Raw genomic sequence first — 19,338 nt, forward strand, 5'->3', positions numbered from 1 at the left:
TTTGTCTACCACTGTAAAAGATACTTCAGGATATGTAGGAGAGGCCTTCTTTATAATCATTGTGAAAGAGAAGACTAGTTCTGGTGCTTGAGCATCCTGCTCACGCCACCCCACTCAGATTGTAAATACTAGATTTTGAATTAATAGAAACTATATTATTTACAAAATTATATATATTATTCATAGGGTTTATAATATTAATCATTGGGTCTAATATGAACCCCCGTGATTTATAATCATGGTCAACAATGGTCCAACGCCACATTGTGTCAAATATTTTCTCAATATGAAAATCAACCAAGGTCCAACGTTGCATTGTGATGAAGAATTTATGCACATGAAAATCAATCATGGTTAACCATGATGCAATGTCGCATTGTCACAAATATTTTCTCAATATGAAAATCAACCATGGTCAACCATGATAATTCTAGGGTTTACATACCTTGGGTTTATAATATTAGTCCCTTAGATGTAATATTATTCCCTTGGGTTTATAATCCCTTGGGTTTATTATTCTCATGGTTTTATAATATCAATCCGTTGGGTTTATTAATCTAGGGGTTCATAATCCTAGGGTGTAATAATCTTTTTTGTAAGCGTGGTAGAACTTTTTCATTCATATTCATCAAAAGCAGGTTACAACCATATTCAAGGAGTTCAGTGGCCTCAACCCGTCCATTGGGAAACTAGGTCTGTTGGAACTTAGCAACATTATAAGTCATCCAGAAACAACAAAATTTGAGTTTGTCTAACAATGCCTTATAAGACCGAATCTCTTGAAACCATCTACAAGCTAAATAAATGTACCATAATAACCTAATCAACATATTTAGCATATAGAGATAAACAAAATTGAAACAAAACCAAGTCAAGCATATTTCTATTCATCATAGCAATCCACTGGAGCTAGTTCCTTCGCACTTAAACCAGGTAATTTAGACCGAGGAAGACACAGAATGTGTTTCTCAATGTGGATGAGAGGAACATTCTGTTGTTGAATTTGGAATTGGATAAGTTGAAATTCCTTATAGATTTCCCGAAGACCGTGATCAAACTTAATAACCCTAGGGCGTAATATTATTCATACTTTATAATATTAATCCTTAAGATTGATATAAATCCCTTCAATTTAATTAATTAACAATAATTAATATAAATTTAAGAAAAAAATTATTTGTATTTTTTAATAAATAATCATACTAATATTAATTAATTATAAATGAATTAATCAATTTTATTATTTAATTGATCATCATCTTCATCATCATCATCATCATCATCATCATCATCATCATCAAAAAATTAATATTTATATTTTTTTAATAAATAATAATATTAATTAACTAATATCATTAAACAATTGTGGGGTGGCGAGATGACAAATAATGAAGCCGAATTATGGGCGATTCACCAGGGATTGAGAATTACGATCCAAAACGGATATAGAAAACTCGAAATAGAAAGAGATTCCCAGATGGCAATTGAAATCCTAAAGAAATTGAATAATGGGAAGAATTGGGAGAAGGTTACCAACAGTTGGTGCACGGCAGGGATCGTTCAAGAAATAGCGGACCTTCTGAAAAAAATTGAATGCAAAATCTTTAATCATGTGAAAATGAGTGGAAACCGAGTGGCAGATTTCCTTGCGAATCGGGGTTGCAAGGATCGAAGCGGCAAGGTTGACAATCAATGGAGTTCGTTGCGGCCCAACAGAGAGTGGGAGGAATTGGCCAGTATCATTAATGAGGACCATGAACAAGCAACGAATGAAAACAATGAACAAGCAACTAACGAGAATCATAGCATTCGTGCGACGGGCAGGTGAGTTGGATCGGCAGGCCCAGACATTTAATGAATGTCAGATAAGGCGAAGGAAGGATATTATGGACAGGCATGATGTAGTACAGCAGGAGTGTGTGGTGACAGGAATGAAGAAATCACCTCGCAGCAAGACAATCAACACAAGTGATTGGAGTGGAGGAAAAAGAGGTATGTCAGAACCCATAAATGGAAATGAAGCAAGTCGGACAGTTGATAGGAAAGGGAGAGGGCAAATCAACATGTGGCATCGAAAGGTCAAGTTGATAGGCAAGAGGAGTAGGGGAAGAAGGCTTATAAATGAGCGGCAACAACGGATGCAACAGCAAGTGAATTGCATTGGAACCCCGAGAGCGAGGAGAGGAATGGAGGTGGTGAGTAGTTACAGAGAGAGGTCACGTCGAAAACCGACTGAGGCTGCCATGGAAATGAGAAAGAGAGCAAGGATCACAGAAGAAATGGAAGTTGAGGAAGGCAGGGTAAGGGATAGAAAAGGCAAGGCGATTGCGAAGGAAGAGACAATCAAAGAAATATATGAAGTTTACGATGATTCTGAGGAGGAGGAGGACTGGCAAGATAAATGCAGACGAGATAAGGAGCGTAGCAGAATGGTAGAAGGATGGGAGAACCAGCAAAACAACGATGAGCAGCCGGGACAGTGGGGAGGAAGGGTAAGGCAGAGTGGCAGACGAAGGGGAAGCAGACAGGCTGGAAGCGGGACGGATCCGAGCAGCACGGGAGGCAGAGGAGCGAGCAGATACCGAGGAGCAAGGGGAGGTCGACGTGGGCAGAGGGGGAGACCGGGCAAGACAACAAGCTGGTCGCTAGACAGGAAAATCCAGCAAGCAGAGAAGGCATATAACCAGAACACAAGCCCCAGAATTAGAAGAATTATACAGAATATGGAGGAAGACGCCATTCAAGCTCAGTCGGATTCTGAGATGGAGGATTGGGAGTTCCTTCTCCACGACCCTGGTAACACTAGGGGCAGAATGTCTTTATTTAAACAGTCACTTCATATATACTGGGTAATGAAAATATTGCTGGCCAAAGCTCTGGAGCAAGCTGCAACAGAGATGGCTGAACTTGCGCAGGGGGTTCCCAACCTGACGAGAGAGCTCCGAATTATCCAGATTTCCTTGGAGATGCAGGAGAAGAAGCTGGACGAGATCCAGCAACTGATAAAGGAAGGAAATCAGAATGCAAACAAGGAGACTACCCAGCGTCCAGAGGCAGAAGCTGAGTAATTTCAGATATGTTTTTTAATTTTGATGAAAATACATAGTATAGATAATTCTAGTGTGTTCCAAGTATTAGATGTTGAAATCTGTTATATGCAAGTTAGTAGGACTAGAAATCAGAAAGACTGCTTAGTGTATTTAGCTTGGACAACCAGACTTTGGATCTTTTATTTTTGGGCGGCTATTAAGAACTTCAGGTGGCTTAAACACTCGGTTTCCCCAAGAGGGCGAGTGGAAGGCAACCTTTTTTGATATGTATTTGGATTTGAAGTAATAGAAAAAGGAGAGCAACACCTTAGCCTACAAAAACAAAACTAATATCATTAAACAATTATCATTAATATTCAATTATATGAATTAGTTAATTATTATTACATTTATTAATTAATAATGATATTAAATTTAATTAACAATAAAAATAGTATTATTAACTAATAATAATAGTAATATTAATATTAATTAATAATAATAAATAATAATAGGGTTAGGGTTCATTAATCCCATGTGTTTTTAATATTCATTCCTTAAGTTTGTTGATCCTTTAGGTTTATAATATTTATCCCATGGGTTTACTATTACATACATATATATAGATGCGTAGTCTAACTTATAGATGAAATGACCTTTTTCACGACCATTGTTTTAGTTAGTTTTAATCAAAATCTACCAAAGATTTTTAAAAACTTGCATTTAAATTGTTTAATATGCATAATTCTAGTGCTCAAGGGGTTTTAAGGGTGTTGAATCCATTTATGCATTCAAAATTGTATTTTAAACAATAAAAGATCTTGAAATTATATTGTTGGATTTTGGTGAATTCTTGTGAAAAAAATTATTTCATCGATAAGTTAGACTACGCTTAGATATATATATATATGTATATGTATATGTATATGTATATGTATATGTATATGTATATGGATATGGATATGGATATGGATATGGATATGGATATGTATATGTATATGTATATGTATATGTAGATATATAGATAGATAGATAGATTCCAAGTAATAGTATAACATATTTTAGTTTAATATATAATATATATATATAGTTAATATTATTAATATACTCCAACTAAATATGTAAAATATATTGACAATTATATCAATAAATATATAACACTTATTGACGATGACAAAATGGTAAAGATAAATACATATTATTAACAATAACTAAATGTTATTATTTTGTTATAGGATATTTACATTATAGTTTTAAATATATCTATTAATATATTAGCAAAATTTTATGTAAGAACTAATATTATATTAATATCCAACATAATGTTAATTTAATAAGTATTATATAAATAAAAAATAATATGGCTATTATTATTTATATAGTTATTAATAATGAAAAATAGTTAGCTCTTAACAAAATACATCTAATGGTTATTAATTGGTTGGTGGTGGATATATGTCTATTGGCATATAGCAACCACATTGGTAAATGTGGTTGTATATGTATTTCATATATTTGTGGGTGGTGGATATATGCCTATCGGCGTATAGCAACCACATTGGTAAATGTGGTTGTAGATGTGTTTCATATACACCTATTGGCATATACCAACTACATTGGTAAATGTGGTTGTGCTAGTATATTATTTTATTAAATTATCTTATTTTTATTTTTATTAATATTGAATATTTATAGTAAATTAGTGCTTTAATATTAATTATGAATTACAATATTAATTACTTTACTTAAGATGAAATAGGTAGCCTTTAAGTGCAATTTTTTGGAAAGTTTTCTGGGTTATTTTCCCATCTAATTTGTTTAGAATCCAGCAAGGATTCATTGAAATCACAAGTTTGAGGTGAACACTTCACAATCTAAGTGCCCCCGGCGTTTTTGAGGGTGTTGAATCCATATATGTAGTCAAAAACCCATTTTAAATAACACAAATTAAGATTTTGCCACAATTGTTTCTCCATATTCTTGCCAAAAATCAATCAAACTCTAAAATGTAGCACTTAAAATACTACTCCAATAACGTAATATAATATAATAAAGATATTATTAACATAAATATTAGTATTATTAACAATATTAATAGTAATAAGGTTAATATCATTAAAAATAATATTAGTATTGAGTGAAACTTTTTCCCTTTTTGCCTTTTCACCTTAATATTAAAAATATAATATTAATATTATTAATAATAACATTTAATAATAGTAATAATAATAACCACAACATAATAATTATTAATGTGAATATCACTAACAATATAATTAATGTAAATAATCTTAAGAACATAACAATTTACTGTTAAATAATAGTATTAATAATAAATCATGATGATGATTAACATCCACTAAGACCAATGTGGTCTATCGGACCTTAAGAAATAAAGAGATTTATTGGGACTCTTTAATATTTTATTTCTATAATAAAAAAGAAGAGAGAGAAACGTTCCCATATCACTATAGTTTCACGGACTTAATAAATTAAGAAGGTTGGTAGTCTGGCCAAGGTTTTGGAAATTAAAATGGATGAGTAAGAGTGGGGAAATCTAAGAGAGAATGTTTTCCATCTACCTTCTTAGGATCATAAAGGAGGCAAAATCTTTCGTCCCAATGTGATTTGGGAATTGACCAACGCCTGCTTTCACTTCGAAGATCATGAGAATTAGTTTTTATCTTCGCAATGTCCATTTTCTTCTTAGAATTTGTCAACATAGAGAGATAATTATGGTTATCAGGATTGGGATTGATCACCTCCTTATAATACCTTAGCTTCATTTTCCCTTCTAACCCATTTTCATCCCATAACTTATCCTTAAATTCGGAAGTAATAGTATTTTTAATTTTATCCCTATTCTCCAAGAAAATCTCTTCCTTTATCCCCTAATGGTTGAGCCAAGACTAGACATCCTTATGCCAGCCTTGCTTCAGCTAGAGGTGGGCTTTTTTGCTAGAGTTAGAAGAAATTTTGGGGAACCCCTTGACTTCCATGTTGTAAAGCTTCTTCTTATACATGTATCAGATACTGAAACATAGCCATTTCAATTGGAGAAATGCTAGGTTCAATCAATAGGGTGGGGTAGGGAGTATTTTATTTGATATTGAGGTTATAGGTTATAAATTGTTGTTGGATCAACTCAGTCTTTCTCCATTATTCTCTAGATATAATGCAAGCCCAAATCTCACATCCATATAATATAATAGGGGTGATGAGAGTATCAAAGAGGAGATTTTTTTACTCGATACCCAAAGATATGTTGACTTACAATTATTTCAAAGATTATAATAAGTTTTCCAACCTCATATAATCATTTTCTCAATGCTATAATTTCAGTTGAGATGATGGTGATTGTCAATACCTAAATATTTGTATGAAGAAACTTGCTCCAAGTAATTGTTATGATAAATGACATTATCATTGTTGATCTTTTTGGAATTAATTATCATGACTTTAGTCTTATTGGTATTAACAATCATAACCATCCCGGAGTAGTAATCATGGAGGATTCTAAGTTTCTTGTCGAGATCATCATGGCTTTTGAAAAGAAGAATGATATCATCCACATAAAAGAGAAGAGTATTGACCATACCAGCAAGCTTGGGATCATCACATCATGTATCTTCCAAACACTCTTTTAGCTTATCAATGTAAATTCCAAAAAGGGTAAGGGATAGGGGACACCCTCGCTTAAACTCCAATATGGAATTTATTATCTTCAAACCAACCCTTGGTGGTATTAGGTGTAAGAACCCCCGTGAAAAGTTCATGTAATAAAATTTAATAAAGGAAAAAATAAGACCAGAGGTAAGGGAGACGTATTCCAAGTTGAATGTTAGGCAAATATATTGTAATGGGTATCACTAGATGTGTTTATGGCTAAGGAAATTGGTAAAGGCTAAGGAAAACGTATTAAAAGGCAAAAAGGCACTTTTGACACACTTATTTATGAAAATAAAGGAAATTAGGAGAAAAGTAAGTTGAATGTCACATGTTACATGTTTGGATTGCAGTAAATCCTGAGACACTAGTCTCAGATTAGGGCCTAGTGATACAGGATTAGGTTGCGGTAAGGCCTTAGAGACAAGGAGATAGAAAATTCCTCAAGGATAGTAATGGATTCCAGATTGTATTTCAAGTTCGGTTCGTTTGTGATCGGACCACCGGTTTGGTGTGATCACGATTTGTTGTGGATGGAGGCGGTTTAACCACTAGATTCCCTTGGTTATTCTATGAGATCCCACATCCATGTTTGGAATATGGGATGCGGGTGACTGGCTGAAAGAGAGATTTGGTTCAGCGATATATATGGTTGGGTGGTACGTGGAAGTCCTGAGCCTAGTCGGATTTTCCTATGATTAATAAAAGCTAAGTTCTCTTACTTTTGCATTGGTTTATATGTGGATTTAATGGCTTTCATATCTCTGATTTTATATGGTTTTATGCTAGTTATAAGCATGGTTAAATGACTAGTTCATGTCATGGTTATTTCATGTATTTACTTGTAATTTTTAAATTGATGAATGCAAGACCTAATTAATGATATAATAGTTGAATGGAGAAGGAGGTGATCCTTTTGGTTATGTTTCATAAGTTCTTTCGGTCATTTAGTCTTTGTCCTGTATCCTAGATTTGTAGGTTGCATTAATGCCAAGTGTTTGACAAAATGTCAGTCTCGGTTGGGGATACTTAGGCCTAGTTCTAAGGTTGAGTTTTTATTTATCATCATTTTTATCATGTGTTTGATGGATTCTTAAGGTTTTAGCAAGCTCTGGGCAAAGGCCGAGAATCTGGGCTAGAAAAGTGGCTTAAATCTCGAGGTCGTTGGCACAATACTGCTAAGAAAAGTCCACAGTCACTGGCACAGAGGACTATGAGACCGAATTTGGGTTAAAAGTCTTGAAACATTAGTGAGACCTAGGGATAGGATGTCTAAGTGGATGACATGTCTCCTACAGGTGTTATTGCTAATGTGGATGCGTTTATTTGATTATTTTCGTCGATTCCATTTCCTTAAGGTCACCAAGGAGAATGAATCCCTTATAGTAACCTCTCTCATCACATGTTTTCCTGTTTGGTTGTTTTCTTGGGTGGACCTGGGAGGAGTGGGTTTTATAGAGTGGTATCAGAGCCTGGTTGTGCACTCCTTTGGTGAATGTGTTGTTCATGCATGCATGTTAGTTTCATGTGTGTCTCTTAAAATTGCACTCTATGTGCTTGTTGAATTACATAATGATTGGTCATGATGGTAGTAATGTTATCATGAGGAGCTTGATGTTGATTTTACGGAATGCATTGTCATGATTATCTGACTGGTTACATGATTATATGCATTTGATCACATCCATGTATGTTAGGTTGCATTCTTCTATTTTTGATTACATGTATCATTCCTTTAGGTTGGTTACAAGCATTGATTTCTTATGCTCGACTACATGCATTCATGTGTATGTGTAGTTGATTAGGCATTGCTTATGCATGTGGAAGGTTGCATGTGGCAATGTGTACAATGGAGTAATGGTTGTTGTCATGCATGAGGTCATGGTTTGTGTAGTTGAGATGGTCATGGATTGGTGATTAGACTCTAACTAGAATGATGTGTATATAGTTTGGTGCTCACGTGTTTTATGTCTATATGCAGTTGTCATGCATTTATGGTCTTGGTTATAGTTATGAATGAATAGTAGGTCAAACATGCCTTGTGAAGTCATGGTATGAAATTTAGGTCATCAAGGTGATATTGGTATGTTATGATGCTAATGTGTTGGCTGAGATAGAACAGAAAATGCATGTCATCATAATGAGGTTGTAGCATTCGACTTTGGGGTAAGAGTAGATCGTCATACAAGTATTGTATGTTTGGCATGCAGGTATGTAAGTTAAGGATTGTTATACACATTAGGTTTATATACATGTGTATTGGTGTTATGGTTACATACATGATAGATTCTATTGATTAGTGTAGTCATACACACATGCGTCAGATAGTCATGAACTATAGTAACCTAAGTTGTATGCATTTCTATTGTTGTGTTAGTTAGATAACTTAATGATTATGTTATATGTTTTTGATGAAGTCTCTTATAGGTTAACTTGTTATTCTTAAATGATAGTTAGCTTGATTATTAGGGTTATATCACTTATACCTTGATGTTATGTGTATCACACTAAGTTGGATTGGCCTATGTAGATTGTTATTGTTACAATATTTAGGTACGAGCCGACATATTTGTGATATGGTGTTGTACTAATATAGATTGACTTTGCATATGTGTAAATGTTAATTGTTTATGATTTAGGATGTGAACATGTTTGTTAGTGAATTTTATGGATATCATGATCTTATATATGTATAAGTTGATGCATTCAGAAGTTATATCATGCTAACTATATTGATTGTGCAGACAAGATTGCCTCCCATGAGATACATTGAGGTACGAGTTTGATTATGTCATATATGTGGTGCTTGACTATTTTATTAGGTTATCTAGTTGATTTATTTAACATGGTATGTTAGCAAGTTGATTGAATGTTTGATCAATTGCATGATATGAGTATGTGTTCAAATGATCTTCTTTTAAGATGATTGTACTAATACGTATGTGTTGAGACAGTTGATATGTACTTGAATGTAGTTGACAATTGTAGCATTATGTTTAATGATTATGAGTTGACTATGGGTTAACACATGATTGTTGGAAAAAGTTGATTTCAAATTGATAAATGTAATGGTCTTGATATTTGGAACATTTGGTTTATATGTGTGAGAAGTTGTAGGAAACATGCTTGGTATTAGAGTGAGAAGGTAATACTTGATTTGTTTTAAAACTAACAGTTGGATGATGTGACAATACATACTAAGCCTCGATTACAACAAGGTAAAAAGATAAAAGCAAGGAATTGGACAAGAAATTCCTTTGACTGTGTTTGGAAACCCTAATTCCAAACGAAAGTTAATGGAGCTTGAGGAGAGCTGTGTGGTACCCAAAAAGTAATGTAAGACTCAAATGAAGCTCTTTGCATGAGTAAGCGTTGCAGAAGGTAAGACTATGACAGTCGGTTGGACTGGTTGGTCCATTATGGTAAATAGACAGTCACAACTCAGACATGAGAAGGTAACCAGAGAAGGTAAAGTAAATGGATCTGAGGTGTTGGATGCCTTGGCTATGTTGGGAACTGTTGTTCTCAATGTCATGCATGATGTTCATGGATAAAGCAAGTTCTCTTAACCTTGACCTTGATATCTTGTAATTATGTTATGATCATGATTATGTTGATGTTTATCTATATATATATATATATATATATATATATATATATATATATATATATATATATATATATATATATATATATATATATATATATATATATATATATATATATATATATATATACATGTAGATGTGTATCTATGAAATGTTTGATAGGTTCTTCATCGATCATGATTATTAACGCTAACATTTATGTGTATATATATGTGTGTACATATGTCATTGTCTGATAGGACCATGATTCTTTTATACTAATTTTATATATATGTATGTATGTGTCAATGTATCTATTTTACTATTTGACAGGGTCATCAAGAATCGTTCTTGTGGAGGAATGATTTCTTATGCAGGAAAATCACATGAAGAGGTTCATGGTATTATGAGGAATCAATGGGGAGGAGTAGCCCTGAAAAATATATGAGGTCACTATCATGTGTTTATGAGTTGATATTATGTGATTATATTATGTCTATGTTATGGACAGGTTATACCGAGGGATACAATAGTGAAATGAAAGCAGTGTGGTCTACGACATGCTGGGACAAGCATGGATAAGACACTAGAAGCATGGTTTCTTGGTAAAGACAGTATGGTTTTGGATGCGTAGTACTATTGTTGTGCACATGTTGTATATTTGATGTTATGTGCAGTAGTGTTGTACAGATATTTCATATAGAGTGTTAGGTATAAATGGTACCATGTAGATGTTGGATACGAGTGTTATGTACAAATGATGCTATGTACATGTTGGATATGTAGTGCTATGTACAGGTGGTCTTCTATTCGTGTTGTACATGTGGCGTTATGTAAATATGGTGTTGCATGCATGATTGTAAAAGTGGTGTTGTGTACATGTTGTACAAGTGGCACTGTGTGTAGGTGGTGTTGTGTACATGTCGTGCATGTGGCGTTATGTACATTAGTGTCGCATACATGTCCTGTGTGTGGTACTGTGTACATGTGGTATTGTGTACACATTGTACAGTGGTGCAGTGCACATGTGGTTGTGTACACATTGTGCAGGTGGTGTCATGTACATGTGATGTTGTGCACATGTTGTGCAGGTGGTATTGTGTACATGTGGTACATATGGTACTAGTGTAGATGCATGTATTCCATGGTGTTGCATGACATGTGTAGTTGTATGTGTGTGATGCAAACTATGTGTATGTGCACATGGTTGAGGAGAAGGCACAGAGTGTTTGTCTAGTGTGGCAACCGATTGAGAGTGCGTATAGGATAAAGGAAAATGTATAAGATAAGGATTGAATAAAGGATAAGTATCAAAATTTTATTTCAGCTTTATTATGCATGTGATATAAGAATATGGTATATGATGATTATATGTGATCTATGAATATGGTATATGGTGATTATATGTGATCTATGATTCTCTTTTATGATGCATGATATTGATCTATGATGGTTGTGTGTTGAGCTAACCAGATGTGATATGTTTATACATGAGGTTTTGATCAAACAATTAATTTGACTTGTTGTGATAAGAAGCGAATAGGATTGCAATGTACCTTATTGACAAACTACCAATGAGGTATGATTTGAGGCGATTTCAATTTATTTTAATCTTATGGAGATTATGTGCTTAGAACATGAATGTGTGAACATTCCTAGTTAGGTGGTTGAAATCAACTATAAGAATTGACAGAAGCAGCAAAAGAAATTGGAACTTGTAGCATTATGCTGGTAGAGTGCTTCAAGAGTAGGGCCACTATGGGACACTAGTACCCAATAATTTCCATTGATTTCCTTAGGCATGTTCTGACCGATATGATGGTTTTGAGGCAGGTATATGCCTTGGTTATTGGTCCTCTAATGCAAAGAATCCTTGCCAAAGGATGGATCGCCCGAGATAGGGGATTTCAAGGAAATTGGAAGGTGAGTGACTGCATGGAAGAGGGTGACTAGATTTCCCAAGGGACTTTGTAGGAGAGAAGGGAAGGTCGCACATATACTGGTTTTGGTCATTTGCACTACCAGATGGACTTAGATACACATTAGGAGTGCACCATGGAACAATGAGTCAGTAACTGTTCACTAAGGGGACAAGTGGCAGAAGATTATAACGTTGGATATTGGATTCAACTTTGATTGTGGCAGTGGATTCAGGACTTCCTAGGAAAGAGGTGAATCTTGGTACTACTTTGAGGGTGGAGGTGCCTTTAGATTCCCTTGTTGATTGATACAAGCATTGTATCCTTTTTTTTTTTGGTTTAGAAAATGTGCATATGTATATATGTGGTTATTTTAAATACCATAATGAGCTATCTTATAAAGCTCCAATATGCCATATGTTGTCATGTTGTCATGATGTTTTACTTTTGAGCAGGTATTTCATTATAAACACTACAACGAGCTAAGTTATAAATCTCCATGGGTAGTATGCTTGTTTTTCATCGGTTCTGCTGAGGTCTTGGTGTGGTTTAACACCGAGGATGCTGTTCCCAAAGGGGGAGGGTTTTGTAACAGCCTTGGTGAAAATCTCATGTAATAAAAGTTAATAAAGGAAAAGATAAGGCAATGGGTAAGGGGCATGTATTCCAAGTTGAATGTTAGGCAAAGATATCCTAGCGGGCATCATTGGATGTTTTTATGGAAAAGGAAATTGGAAAAGGCTAAGGAAAAGGAAAAAAGTCACTTTTAGCACATTTATTGATGAAAATAACGGAAATTAGGAGAAACATAAGGTGAAAGGTCAGAGGTTGCTTGTGAGCAGGAAAATGAAGGAAAATAATAGAAAATGAAGAAAATAGAGAACTCATTAATAAAATGGCTTATGAGGATTAGGTGGCAAGCTCTTATTCAGTGTTAAGCTCTTGGTCAGTTCAATTTTGGAAGCTCTCTCATTATTGAATACAATCATGTAGATTCACAAGCTCATGAAATGCACTAAAGTAAAAGACAAGAATCTATTTCTACTTTCAACCAACAGAAGCCAATAGATTGATGAAAAAAATAAGAACAAGAAGAAGATAAATCAATGGAACATAACGCAAGATGTATCTATGGAAATCCATTGCTCAAAACCCCTCTATCTATATGTCATATAACATAAATATGAGTGAAGATACAAAGCTTTTTTTCACTAGAAAAATTCCGTACAAGTATGCTCAACTCTCTCAGCTCACAAGCTAGCTCTTGGGAAACACTTAGCCAAATCTATAGCTCTCCAAGCTCCTAATCCCTTGTGTAATTCCTAGTATGAATAGCCAGTATTTAAAGGGAATTCATGCTTCCAAAACTACACAATCCAAACATAGGATCAGTCTCTTATGCATACATGATATCTACACTCTAGTAAATAATACCACTGATAGTACATTGTCCTTGCACTCTAGTCCCAAGTAGGCCTTTCTTTGAACTGACATACATGAGTTTCTCTTGAGGGAATTTTTAGTTAACTAGAGTAGCACTAGTGGATGGATTAGTGCAGCAACTGACTGTTAATCCTCTAATAGTTCCACAAATAGTTATAACTAATTTAACTTACCATAACTCAATAAACTGATTTATCTAATTTGAAATCATATAAACTCATCTCGGACCCATAAAACTCAGGGAGAACATATACATGACTACAGAAAGACTTCCAACTCGAAATTTCTAAGTTAACAAAGTTAATTAAACTTAATTAACTATTTACAAGTTGCTATGAGAATAGAATTCGATTTTAATTCTCAGTTTAATTCAAGGAAAAATTAAACAGGAATTTCTTGTTGCCATTTATCAATGCTCCCTCTCAACAAGAAAGGGATTATCAGTTACCCTGATCGTGTCTCTGTGAACCTCGAATTTACATCTTGGCAATGCCTTTGTCGAAATGTTAGCATCTTGCTCCTCCGTGTGAATGTACTCTAACAACATAATCCACCTCAATACACCATCTCTGAGATGATGATATCATACATCAATATGCTTCGAATGATCATGAAAAACTGGATTTTTAGAGAGTTTGATACAAATATTATTATCGCAGTAAATCACAGTTGGATCCATCTACTGACCAAGGAAAAGAACCATGATATTCCTCATCCAGATGGCCTCATATGCTACCTGACTTGCACTGCTTCCTTAAAGGAAGATGGCTCTGTCACAACACATTCAGCCATAAGAGCCATGTATCCAGTGTACCTTTAGGTGACCTCCTCTACCTGTGCTAAGATGTGGGTGCTCCCACATTCTCCCATGCATCATTCAAAAATCTGTCAGCCTCTTTGGTGTGCTTTATTCCCTCTCTTGAAGAATCTACCTAAGTGGATGTCTCCACTCCCAGATCCTCCGCATGTGCCTACTTCACATCAATCTAAGGCTCCTCAACCTTAAGAGCTAAAAGCTCCTCATTTGCATGTAGCTCAATCTCCCTCTCAAAGGAAACTTTCATGGCCTTCTCCTCATCGAATTTGACATCCCTGTGAACCACTCTCATCTTGTTCGTCGAAAAGTTCACCTGATTGTTGTAAGGTGTATCAATGTACCGCACAAATATCCCCAACTCTGTTGTTAGTTCAATATTTTTCCATGCATCTTTCTTCACGTGGAAATATACCGATGTCCCAAAAATCTTGAATTTTCCAACATATTTCCTCTTACCAGAATAAGCATCCTCTTGTGCCTTCATCTCAAGTATCCGATGTCGGTTATGGTTCTGAATATAAACCATTGTGTTGAATGCCTCAACCCATAAGAGTATGGGTAGGCCCTGATCATGAAACATCACCCTCACTGCCCCTACTATTCTTATTCTTCCTCTCATCCACCCCATTCTGTTAAGGTTTATGGGGTGACGTCAACTCTTGTTTAATCCCTTTCGTTGCACAGAAGTTCTAAAAATCTTTTGAGACATACTCACCATCGTTATCACTCCATAGAGCTTTAACCTTCTTTCCCAATTCTTTCTATACCAATTCTTTAAACTCACAAAACTTTGTGAAATTTTGATCCTTTTTTTGTATGAAGAATATCCAACATTTATGAGAATAGTCATCAACAAATATAACATTATACCTTTGTTTGGTCATGGATGCTATCCAGAATGGTCCACACACATCTGAATGGACTCGTTCTAGAATAACCTCTACTCGATTGTCTCTATCATGAAAGGAATACTTGGTTTATTTTCCCAAAGTACACCACTTGCATGTATCAAATCGCTCAAGCGTACCTTTGGGAAGACTAGTAAAGATCTGCTACAATATCTTCAAAGCACCATTATGCAAGTGGCCTAATCATCCGTGCCACAATTCTTGAATGTCTTTGCTTTGCACCCTTTCTACTTTTTTCCTCCAAGAAGCACACTCCTCTACCTCCAGCTTATAGAGATTCTTCACTCGAATCCCTGTATTCTTTACTTGACCCATGGCTATGTGTCAAAGAAACGCCTTTCCTTTCGAGAAGATCACATCAAAGCCTATATCCTCAAGCATGGAAATGGATACGAAGTTCTTCTTCAGCCCAGGCACATACATAACATTACTCAAGGTGAGTGGAGCCCCATGCTTACTCTAAAAAGTAATCATGCCCAATCCAGTAACAATATACTTCCCATTGTCACCCATCTCAATATGCATATAGAGATCTTTCTCCTCTAGGTCACTAAATAACTCTTTTTCACCAATCATGTGGAATGAAGCTCCACTTTCAAAGTCCCATACACTTCCCATCATTGATGACACCATGCATGCAATGAGAGAAAAATCCAATTCAAATTCATAGGCCAATGCCTCACCCGGCGCTCCTCCTGGGGACTTCTTCTTAGACATGTTGAGTGGACAATTTGTAGCAAAATGGCCTAGCTCATGACAATGAAAGCACTTAACTTTCATGATGTCTTTCTTCTTACCTCCATGATAAGAATTTGATTTGGAATTGGAAGCTTTCCCTTTCCCCTTCTTCGCCTTATTCTCCAAGGCACAATTCTCTTCATCATCATTCATTGATGAAGAGCCGTCCCTAGTGTTCCTCCAGATCTGGTTTTGCATCAAATCTGACTGCAGTCATTCCTAATCTAACAGCTTCTCCCGACCATTGATAGAGCCTTGATAACTATGCCAACTCTTTAGGAGTCCCAAAAGATAAATACTCACCATATCATCCTCAGAAACGATGATTCTGACACTTCCAAGTTCATCACAACATTGAGTTGACTTGGTCAAGTATTTTGGAATAGTCTCACCTTTCTCCATTTTGATTTTTCGAAGTTTGTCCTTCAATGCCCATTTCCTTTGGCCATTGTTGTTCTGATACAAGTCTATCAATGTTTTCCACATAGCATACAAAGTTACCTTGCCATGGAGACTCATGACAATGTGGTCTCGAACTCCCCTAAGGATTATTTGCCTCGCCTTCACCCCACACTTCCTCCATTTAGCCAAATTCTGTTCATCTGATGCTACAACCTTAGGATTTTCTTAATCAACGAATTCCTTCAAGCCATTATCCTCTAGCACGGCCTCCATTCGATCCCTCCAAACTATAAAATTTGAGTTGTCTTCCAAGGCATACTCAAACCACAAATCGTAGAACATCATCTCTTGATCCTGAAGTATGTATTGCAAATTCAAATTTCACCTACAACCCAAAACTTCTAAATCTCCTCTAATATATTGTTCACAACTCTAATACCATGTAAAAAATTATGTAGATTCACAAGCTCGTGAAATGTACTAAAGCAAAAGACAAGAATCTACTTCCACTTTCAACTAGCGGAAGCCAATAGATCGATGAAAACAATAAGAACAAGAAGAACATAAATCAATGACACATAACACAAGATATATCTAAGGAAATCTGTTGCTCAAAACCCTACTATCGATATTTCATATATCATAAATATGAGTGAAGATACAAAGCATGTTCTCACTAGAACAATTCTGCATAAGTATGCTCAACTCTCTCAGCTCACAAGCTAGCTCTTGGGCAACACTTGGCCAATTATGTAGCTCTCCAAGCTCTTAATCTATTGCATAATTCCTGGATGAATAGCCCATATTTAAAGGGATTCATTCTTCCAAAACCACACTATCCAAACATAGGATCAATCTCTGATTGATGGATGCATGATATTTACGCTCCATAAAATAATACCACTGATAGTACATTGTCCCTGCACTCTAGTCTCAACTAGGTCTTTCTCTGAACTAACATGAATGGGTTTCTCATGAGGGAATCTTTAGTTAGTTGGAGTAGCACTAGTGGATTCATTAGTGTGCCAACTGACTGTTAATCCTCTATTAGTTCCACAAATAGTTAGAACTAATTTAACTAACCATAACTCAGTAAATTGAGTTATCTAATTACAAATCATAAATAAACTCATCTTGGACCCCTAAAAATTAGGGAGAACATATACATGAATACAGAAAGACTTCCAACTTGAAATTCCTAAGTTAACTAAGTTAATTAAATGTAATTAACTATTTACAAGTTGCTATGAGAATAGAATTCAAATTTAATTCTCAGTTTATGTTATGCTCTTAACCTGCAAAATGATACCCAAATATAGAATATGCAAAGAAAAGATACCCAGAACACATAATAGCAATGATTTTATTATTCAGAGAGTAATGTTCACTTGTCTCTTCGAGGGGGCAACCTCCAGTAGAGCAGAGCTCGACTACAGAAATAAGACACCATGCTCCTCGCAGGGAGTCTCTATCCTTTATATATGACTCATACATGCAATACCACGGGCCAATACCGTGGGTTTTATTAATACCATCTATCTAATACTACGACCCATTTGCAACTAACTGTGGTCCCGTCATTAATTGCGGGTGAACCACTTACAAATATTAATATGGGCTTTATTCACTCTTGACTATGACGTGATCCCATGACATAAATAACGGGGTTAGGGTGGGACCCTAACATGCCCTCCCCCTTAAGACTAGCCTTGTGAATAGTGGCTGATTCCCAAGTTTCATCTTCCGGAGAGGTGTCTTTCCATTTGACGAGGACTTCCTTAATCATGCGGCTGCGCAGGTGCTTGTCTCGCGTGTCTAGAACCTGTTCGGGTTGAAGCCAGATTGACCCTTCTTCATCCAATTCAGGTAGACTAGTTTGAACTCGGCAATTGTTCCCAATCACTTTCTTGAGGCACAATACATGGAAAACTGGATGGATTTTTGCCGTAGGTGGCAAAGCCAACTTGTAAGCCACTTCTCCAATGCGCTGAAGTACTTGGTATGGTCCGTAGAATTTTGGAGAGAGCTTTTGACAACCCTTGTCTTTGAGCGATGTTTGCTTATATGGTTGCAGCCTCAAAAAGACCTGATCCCCTTCTTGAAATTGGCGCTCAGAGCGATGCTGGTCGACCTGTTGCTTCATGTGGTCCTAAGCTTGATGAAGATTCTCTCTAAGATGGGCGAGCATGGTTGCGCGGTGTTGTAGGAGTTGATCCACTGCTTGTACTTTGGAGCACCCCTTGAGATAAGAAGTAGGGGAAGGCGGAAGTTGACCATATACTGCTTCATAGGGAGTCATTTTGATGGTGGCATGATAGTTTGTGTTATACCACCATTCCGCCAGAGGTAACCACTGTACCCAAAGGTGTTGCTTTTCTAAAGTGAAACACCTAAGGTAGGTTTCTAGACATTTGTTGACAGCTTCAGTTTGACCATCTGTTTGCGGATGATATGAAGTACTGAGTTTGAGTTGAGTGCCTTGTATTCTAAAGAGTTCCTGCCAAAAATTACTGGTGAAGATCGGGTCGCGGTCGGACACAATAGAAGTGGGCATGCCATGCAATTTGAAGATCTGATCCATGAAAGATTGAGCAACCAAAGTTGGTGTAAACAGGTGGGGTAGGGCGCAGAAATGAGCATACTTCGACAGTCAGTCCACAACCACCATGATGACTGACTTGTTCCCTGACTTTGGAAGACCTGTAATGATATCCATAGAAACCTCCATCCAAATTGATGCCGGAATGGGCAATGGTTTTAATGTGCCTGGTGTGTTGATGGTTTCCCCTTTGTGGCGTTGACAAACATCACATTCTGCTACGAAGGTAA

The 19,338-nt window shown here is 35.9% G+C and overlaps 1 protein-coding gene across 1 annotated transcript; it reads left to right on the plus strand.

The window, feature by feature from the left end:
• Positions 1–1,378: 1,378 nt before the first annotated feature.
• Positions 1,379–1,828, plus strand: LOC149141607 (uncharacterized). The gene has a single exon (XM_089451279.1). It carries the CDS (start codon positions 1,379–1,381, stop codon positions 1,826–1,828), a length of 450 nt encoding a protein of 149 aa, XP_089307405.1.
• The last annotated feature ends 17,510 nt before the right edge of the window (positions 1,829–19,338 follow it).

This window comes from Pinus tabuliformis, chromosome X (assembly GCF_031772625.1).
Source record: "Pinus tabuliformis cultivar Carrire ecotype Pingquan chromosome X, CPIR1, whole genome shotgun sequence".
Classification (NCBI taxonomy): domain Eukaryota; kingdom Viridiplantae; phylum Streptophyta; class Pinopsida; order Pinales; family Pinaceae; genus Pinus; species Pinus tabuliformis.

Bases quoted from the DNA above. Each gene is read 5' to 3' on its own strand.
- LOC149141607 (XM_089451279.1), top strand. From the start codon at position 1,379: ATGACAAATAATGAAGCCGAATTATGGGCGATTCACCAGGGATTGAGA.